General features: G+C 39.4%; 1 protein-coding gene across 1 annotated transcript in view; it reads left to right on the top strand.

Annotated features, from left to right (window-relative positions):
• Positions 1-9,019, top strand: part of Pms1 (PMS1 homolog 1, mismatch repair system component) — a 110,033-nt gene that overhangs the window by 10,362 nt on the left and 90,652 nt on the right. Inside the window, exon 2 of the mRNA XM_021198758.2 lies at positions 3,691-3,842. Coding sequence (XP_021054417.1) covers positions 3,711-3,842 — 132 coding nt within the window. The 5' untranslated portion in view covers positions 3,691-3,710. The remainder of the gene's footprint in view (positions 1-3,690; positions 3,843-9,019) is intronic.

The following is a 9,019-nucleotide window of genomic DNA, read 5'->3' as shown; positions in this document are numbered from 1 at the left end:
TAAAAGCAGATGTAAAGCCCCCTCCCTGCCATATGTACACCTTTAATTCTAGTGCTCAGGAGCTAACACACAGGAGAATCACTGCAAGTTTGAGGTTTACTCAGTGAATTCCAAGCTGGCAAGCTCTACATACCAACAGCAAAAATCCACTTGTATGTCTTTTAAGTACTAAAATTTCCATTTTAAATTCTGGGGGGTTTTGTTTGTTTCTTTTTGAATAAAAAATTGTTTCCTTGTTGGATCATCAAGTGAAGGACCCCTCTTACCTGCACAGAGATTTTTCACATCGTGATTAGAAACATGTTTTAGGTCTGGGGTTTGACTAATTTGGATTAAAAGTGATTTGAGATTCTTGATAGCCAATCCAAAGGACTCCATGCTCTGTAAAGGCACTATAAGACTCCAAAACATTTGCACGATTAATGATGTACCTGTGAAGATGTTACATGATGGAATTGCTATCCATATCTCAAGATGCCAGCATTGTGTGATCATTGCCAGCCAAGCATATCTCATATTACACTCATACAGCCATCCTTAACATTCTTAAATTATTGACAGCTCACTGGTGGTTTTAAAGAAGTGTTTAAAATGCATTTGTCTCTGATTCTCCTGCCTTCAGTGACTCAGTGAGCTGATTTGGAGCAGGACATTTAAGGTAAAGATCTCTAACTTTTGAGAAGCTCCCATGTCCAATCATTCAGTCATTATCTGTCTCTGCTTATTAACCTAAAACAAAAATTTCTAAAGAATAATTATGCATATTTGTAGAGTTGATGCCAAGGGAAGTTTGTAAAGCCATGAATGAGATGAGTTTATCAGGACTTAACTGAGCAGGAGCCTGCTGAGTAAAATGACATAGGAGCTCATTCCATTCTGGTTTGACTGTGTAGTTAATTTGATAGGAATACCTGGGGTTTGACCTGGAGGCCCCAGCAGGCACTTGAAGTTTAATAGGAAGGAAATCAGAATTATACATATTATATTCAAAACTCTTGGAGAAAAAAAGAGAAAAACATCAATTTTCTCACACTTATGCTATTGTGGATTTTCCGTTTTATTTAGTTAAGTTGGCATGAAAATAATGGGTTTTATTATGGCATTTTCATTCATACAAGTGTTCCACTTTGTTCTAGTTCTTTCCCCTCCCCTGTTGCCCTGCTCATTAAGGTCAAAGTCTACCATTGTCTGGATAGCCTTCTGAGTTTAGCACAATATGGAGGACTTCCCTCATTGGCAGGGCTTCCCCTTCTCTGACCTTGTCTGGGGAGTTCAAAAACTGCTACACATCTCTACCTTTAGAATGTCACATAGCCTTAGTCAGATTACAGGTTCAACTTCCTCTCTACCTGTAAGAACCCATTCATCTAGCAGTTGAGATTCATGAAATGCTTCCCCATGCTAATGAGGCAGTGACCTTTGCCCATCCTGGATATTCCAACCCCCATCCCCAAAATTATATAAGCTTGAACTATGATCCCCCGGGGGGCAGGGAGACCACACTTCTCTATTCCCAAGTCTTGCTTGTGTTTTTATTCCCTTTCTCCTTCCTCCTGCTTTCAGACACATGTGTTCCATTGTCTACTTTTACCATCTTCCCCTTCCCATAAGATTGCTTTCCCTGGGCTGGAGAGATGGCTCAGAGGTTAAGAGATCTTCTAGAGGACCAGGGTTCAGTTCCCAGCACCCATATGCTGGTGAAATGATCCACTGAAATAATTAATCACTCTGATTAGGCCAATTAAAACTTTTTGTTTGTTTGATTGTTTTTTATTGATGGCCAGATGAAGAGTGGGATTGAGCCTATGGAAACTCTCAGGAGTAAGGCACTTTAAAGGCAAACACAAAGACTGTCAAAGTTAGATGGTGGTCGGAAAGATTTTGAAATCACTTATGGGAGTCTACTGGGGACAATCTTATTCAAACCACCATTATGTTTTTGAAGTATAACCAAATGACCCTCATTATTTCATTGAACTCTTGTCACACGACCTTTTCCTTTTCTATCTTTATTAATTACAATCTTTGTTTTAATTTGGCTAGGGCTTTGTCAATCTTGCTTGTTTTCGATTGACAACTCTTTGACTTTGTGCATGTGTTGGTTTTGTCTTCCTCCTGAGTATCTGGGGATTCTTGGTGAGTAGATCTCTCTTGACTCAAACAATCTGTTTCAAGGGGAGATTCTGTTTGTAAGGGTCTTCTGCTCCTCCCCCTGCTGTGAACAGGTCTTCTGCCCTTCCCCCTGGTGTGAACAGGTCTTCTGCCCCTCCCCCTGCTGTGAGCAGGACTGTATTGCCTTTGGCTCAGATCATTTTTCAGTATTGCCCATGCTTCCCGTTGTACCTGGCTTTTCTGCCATTGCATGTCAATTCCCGAAGCTCTTCTCTTTCTCTCTTTATAAATAAAGTCCATTGTGCCTTATTTTTTACCAGCTAAACATTTTTATTTTGATTATTTTGTTGTAGTTCAAAACAAATGGCCTTCTGCCACTCCCCCCACCCCCTTCTTCTTTCCTTTTTTCCCTCTGGCTCCTGTGTCTGATCTGTTTTTGTTTTTTGTTTTTTGTTGTTGTTTTTTTTCTCATTCTGATTCTTCTACTTTACCAGTCATGTGGAGGTAGCTACCAGTCTGCCATCTTACCTGAAAATCTATTTCTCCTGCTTTTCTTTTTTTTTTTTTTGTTGTTGTTTTTTTTTAAGAGCTTTTGGGTCACATCTTACCTGAAAATCTGTTTCTCCTGTTTTTCTTTTTTTTTTTTTTTTTTTTTTTTTTGTTTTTTTTTTAAGAGCTTTTGGGTCACTATGTACTTGTGAGAGTTAACTAATTACATATCTCAGGACTTTCTGTATCAAAGTCTTTACCCTGTTTTAATAACTGAATGTGAAAGACGCACAATGTGAGGACTCCCCATGTTCTGACTCAGGAGAGGCGACACCCCAAATCACTCATGAGAAACGGTCTTGATGCAAACCGCAAGAGGACTTTTATTCCAGGCGTGCTCTGGGACCCACAGTCATATACCATGCTGGGGTAGAGGACCGTGGGCCCCAGTAGCTGGGAGAGGGGGTATTTAAAGGAAAAAACCACTACTCAAGGGAGGGCATTGTTGGAGAATACCAAAAATACCAGTTAAGAGTCACGAGGAAGTGCAAAGTCACAAGAGTCACAAGGAATACCTGGTTGTTGTGCGGGTTATTTCTCAAGACATTTTCTATGCGCTTCTAACAATAGCACATTTGCATAGCGGATTCCATGAAGGTCAGGGTGACCTTCTTTTGAATACTCCCTGAACCCAGGAAGCGAGTGGGTGAAGGAATGTTGCTGTTTTATGATTAGCATGCCTTGGAGCATTGAGTCACAAACATCACATTCTCAAGCCTGGGCCTAAAGGCCTAGTTTTTTTTTTTTTTTTTTAATGTTTTTTTAGTTTTTATGTTACTTTTTCAAATGAACTTAGTTTCTTTTTGCATGTGCCAGTAATCTCACTAAGTGGAGATGGTAATGGTACCTGTATCTAAGGTTATTAGTAAGAAATTAGTTATCTCTACTATGTGACTTCAAAATTCAGCCTTGCATATGTAGTGACTCAACACTGGTGAGCTCTTAACAATGTCATCTAGTGTTGTCTGCTCTGTGAGAGTCAGCATTGTTTAGCCATTCTTATTTTTACTTCTTATGATTCTTTTCTAGCTACTCTGGTGCAAGCTAGGATGAAACAGTTGCCTGCAGCAACAGTTCGCCTCCTGTCCAGTTCTCAGACAATCACATCAGTGGTCAGTGTTGTGAAAGAGCTTGTTGAAAACTCCTTGGATGCCGGAGCTACCAGCATTGATGTTAGACTGGTGAGTGTCCCTGTGAAGCAAAGGCCTCCAAAGCAAAATGGGCCAGACAGATTGTCCTGTTAGGTTGTTGATGTCTTTTCTTTCCCAGGAATTGGACATTTTGGAGCACGTTTTAAAGAATAAATTATAATGTAAACTAAGATTATTATAACACTAAAGGAAATTACAGAAGACTACGCATGCTAGATAGGAAGGAATCTTTCACACAATCACTTGTCTGAATGTCTGTTTTCTTTTAATGTGTGTCCTTAGTTATTCATATGATTTAAACCAGCAGAGTATGTGCTGTGTGTGCTGTCAGGACATGCCTACAGCACCTCACTATAAATTCATACTGTTGTGTATTGCAAGTCATTCTTATTGCACATGCTGTTTCTACTCTTATAGATACATGTGCATGCAATTATGGAAATAAAGACTTTAAATATTTTCCTACCATCATTCCTCAGCACATAAACATGTAAATCCCTCTTTTTTCAAGCTATTATATGTCAGGATGTTACGTTTTTAAAATTTTCCCTTAACCTTCTGTAAAATCAAAAGCAAATCATATGCTTCCAACGTACAATGGCACATGATAGACAGGACCATTCTAAAAAGGAGGAAAAGGTGTATAATGAAATAGCCGATAAAAGCAAGACTGAAACCGAGCAGGGCAAATTCCATCTCCCGCAGCTGTGAGTCCAATATCAAAGAGCTTGGATGGCTCTTCAGATCTCCCATTTCTCTCATCTTTGTTATCTGCAACATACTTCTCTCTCTCTCTCTCTCTCTCTCTCTCTCTCTCTCTCTCTCNCTCCCTCCCTCCCTCCCTCCCTCCCTCCTGAATGCAGCTTTCCTAAATAGACATTGCAGGCTTCCGGCATCTGCAGCATCTTGGAGTCTCTAACATAATCCAGACTTCACTAAAGTGAAGGTGTTAAAACAACTCTCAGAACAAAATACTCACAGGAGCAAATACTGAGACTGAAGGAAAGGCCACCCAGAGACTGTCCCACCTGGGGACCTATCCCATATACAGTTAACAAACCTAGACACTATTGTGGATGCCAGGAAGTACATGCTGAAAGGAGCCTGATATGGCTGTCTCCTGAGAGGCCCTGCCAGAGCCTTAAAAATACAGAGGTGGGTGCTGTCGGCCAACCATTAGATTAAGTGCTGGGTCCCCAATAGAGGAGTTAGAGAAAGGACTGAAGGAGTTGAAGGGGTTTGCAACCCCATAGGAAGAACAATATCAACCAACCAACCTCCTCCTCCCCCCAGCCCTCTGCCCCCAGAACTCCCAGGGACTAAGCCATCCACAAAGGAATATACACGTGGCTCCAGCCGCATATGTAGCAGAGGATGACCTTGTCAGGTATCAATGGGAGGAGAGGCCCTTGGTCCTATGAAGGCTTGATAGATGCCCCAGTGTAGGGGAATCGAGGGCAGGGAGGTGGAAGTGAGTGGGTGTGTGGAGGAACCCCCTCATAGAAGCAGGGGAGGGGAAGATGTGATAGGGTGTTTCCAGGAGGGAGGGAAACCGGGAAAGGGGATAACATTTGAAATGTAAATAAAGAAAATATCCAATAAAAATATACTTAAAAAACAAAACCAAACAAAGAAAAATACCAGCTTCTCTCAAGCCCTCACCAGGCCTCCATGTGGGGACTCCCCTGTCACACATCTGGTCTAGGCAGTTTTCCTTAGCCAAGGAGGAAGAATCGAGTCCCTTTCCTCTTGCTCCTTGAATTACATTTGCATAAAGTTTGATTTGTTGATGCTTTCCTTTGTTGTATAAACTTTCCTTCACTTCCTAGGCCTTTTCTTCTACAACTTGCCGGATTAGCTGGGTAGGGTCTTGCCCTGTGGACTCTACCCTTTCTAGTGCCCCCACCTGCTTATGTCTTTCAGCACAGACCAAGGCTCCAATTTGACATTACATCTTCCAGTGCTCTTTTGATCCTCAAAATGTGCTTGTTCTTTTACATCGAAGCTCTACCTATCAGTGGTCACTAAATACTGAACAATAGAGTCATCTTAAACTATATGGAAATCTCCCCTACTAAGGACATTAATCCAAAACTCTTCAACTTAACCTCAGGCAGATTCTTAGAACAAGGGCAAAAAGCAACCACAATCTTTGCCAAGTTATCACAACAATGGTCTCTAGCCTAGTTGCTAATATTCTCCTCTGAAACCTCTTGAGCTGGGCCTATATAATCCGCATTGCTTTCAGCACTACTGTCTTCCAGGTTTGTACTAGGGTGACTTATTAAACCCTGTTTGCAGCATTCAACAGCTTTCCTGCCCCAGTCTTTTCCATATTTCTCCAGAAAGCAGCATGGTCTGTTCTGTCACAGCAATACCCTAATCCCTGGCACCAACTTAAGTCATAGTTACTTTTCTATTGCTGTGAAGAGACACCATGACTTAGACAACCTAGAAAGAATTTGGCTGCTGGCTTACTTACAGTTTCAGAGGTGAGTCTATTAACATGGCAGGAGGAATGGTGCCAGGCAGGCAAGCTTGGTGCTGGAGAAATAGCTTAGAGCTACACCCCGATTCACAAGTTAGAAGCAGAGAGAGACTCCAGACCTGAAAAGGCCACATCTCCTAGTGCTTCCCAAAATAGTTCCACCAATTAGGAACCAAATATGAGCCTATGGGGGCCATTCTAATCAAACCTCCATAGGCTCTAAATGTAGTTATGCAGTTTTGTAAAACATACATAGACAAAGTATTTTATAAGCATTGACAATTACGGAATCAGCTGATCAAACCTGAAAGATTTGAAGATGTTCTGTGTTCTAAAAATAGCAAATGTTCCACCATGATTTAAATATGCAAAAATAAACAGGCATCTCTATCTATCCCATCAACGTGCAAATATGTATTTATCTTTAGTAAATGATGTATAACAAAATATGTCACTTATTAAATATCAGATTTGCATATCTATTTTATATATCTGTATATACCAGAAATTTTTGTGTAAAAATTTGGGGAACAAAAAGAAATTATGGGTGGGAAAAGTTTAGGAAGCACCCAACAGTGCTTGTGACATTGCTCATTTTAAGTTTCAAGCTTATAGAGTTATAGCCTATATTTTTGTGTCCTCCCTACCTGTTTGTTATCTACTATACACTATGTGTGTAGGATTATTTTAATGAAAGTAAGAATATGGTTTTAAAATCTAATTGTCAAAAAAAAAATCTAATTATCAGATTTTGTTGTTCTTGTTGTAAGCGCCGTGACATTATTATTCTGACAGGGCACCTTCTAATAAAAGGATCTAACTTTCATTTATTATCAGCTAAAATTCCAATGGCTATAACATTCCAACCTCTTCTTACAAAAAAATTGTATTGACGACCATTTTACAGAGAATTGATGTTCCCAAAACTTACCTAAATCACTTAATCAGCTAGTAGTGAATCTGTGATTGGAATCTGGTGTTCCTGACTTACGGTTTCTCATTTATGAGCATGTTCTTAGCATGGTTAGACTACCAGGTTAGCTGGGGGCTTNANTGGTCAGTTACTATGCACTACTCCTAAAGTTTCAGCTTATAAGTGAAGCTTTAGTGTGTANGTAATACAGCAAGTTGCTGGCTGCTGCTGTTGCTGCTGCTGCTGTTATGCAATTCATAAGAGTAGCAAAGTTACACTTATGAAGTACTAACAAAATAAGTTTATGGCTGGGGGGGGTCACCATAACATGAGGAGCTCTTTTAAAGGGTCACAGCATTAGGAGTTGAGAACCAGTGCTTTAAGTAATATGCTATGTGCTTGAGATGTGAAAGACAGCTTATTGAATTAAAATTGAAGTGACTATTTTCCTTAGGTATTTCATATATAACTAACCTTATTAGACTACAAGTGACAGTAAGTCCAAGTGATTGTGTCCTTACATCTGTCAGATGGCATCNGAGTCTCTGAGGGAGACAGATATNCCTGTCACTCTTACTTCCTTGTGGGGCTTTGCCTTTTGCTCTTTCCTGTTTAACTCTCTCAACATGTGTCTTGTTCTTAAATGTTTCTGAAAGAAAAATTGTTTCTTAAAATACTGCCAGGACTACACAGAGAAACCCTGTCTCGAAAAACCAAAAATAGATAGATAGATAGATAGATAGATAGATAGATAGATAGATAGATAGATAATACTCTTAACAAGGCAATGGACACACTCTTACAGAAGTAAACTAGTGTTGTGACTTTAGTTACATATTTACTCTCAGCCTTGGCTATGTCTGCTTTGTAGGATTTCTAAGTAAACTGACTAACTGGGTCTAATAAATGCACTTAGGCATGTTTTAGTCTGATTCTGGACATATGTTAATANTGTTTTAAATATACATTGGAATGTTTGTGTTTTTATTTTACTCAGATTCCTGGAGTTATTTATGTTGTAAGATTTACATTTACATTATGTTGTTGTTTAATGAAATGAAGCAGACATGCTGTTTTTTAGAATGTCATCTTAATTTTACAATGAGAGATATGAGGAAACTGAAATCTTAGATATCTTCTGATAGTGTTTTATGTGCATAGTTTATTCTTAAAAATACAAAGTATTATATGATTTTAAGTTATTAAAGTATGACATCATTGTATAAAACAGAGTCAGTGTAATTCACGGAAGATTTGTATCCCTTTGTAGCTTGCACCTGAGGTGATGTTTGCAGAGTCCTTTGGAATAAGGCTGATGACAGTTGGTGAACATGNTTACAATAGGGCATTCAAACAGAGTAGGGGCATTATAGAAATTTAGTTATTCTTAAACACCTTAGTATAATAGAATTAAACTATGAATGGGGGTTTTTCTTCTTAATTTTCAAATTTAAAAGAGATTGCCAAATTAGATATACTTTCTCAACCATTTCTTGCTTGGTGAACTTTCTAATACAGTTTTGAGAATTATCATGTGTAAACACTTAAAAATATGTTTTTTTATTAGATATTTTCTTCATTTACATTTCAAATGCTATTCCCAAAGCCCTCTATACCCTCCCCCCACCCTGCTTCCTGGCCCTGGCATTCCCCTGTACTGGGGCATGATCTTCTCAAGACAAAGACAAAGGGCCTCTCCTCCCATTGATGGCCGACTAGGCCATCCTCTGCTATATGCTCCAAATGCAAGGGCATTCACATTCATTAAAGAAACTATAGTAAAGCTCAAAGCACACATTGCACCTC

This window comes from Mus pahari, chromosome 5 (genome assembly GCF_900095145.1).
Source record: "Mus pahari chromosome 5, PAHARI_EIJ_v1.1, whole genome shotgun sequence".
NCBI classification, from domain to species: Eukaryota; Metazoa; Chordata; class Mammalia; order Rodentia; family Muridae; genus Mus; species Mus pahari.
This window is presented reverse-complemented; position numbering and strand designations above follow the sequence as displayed.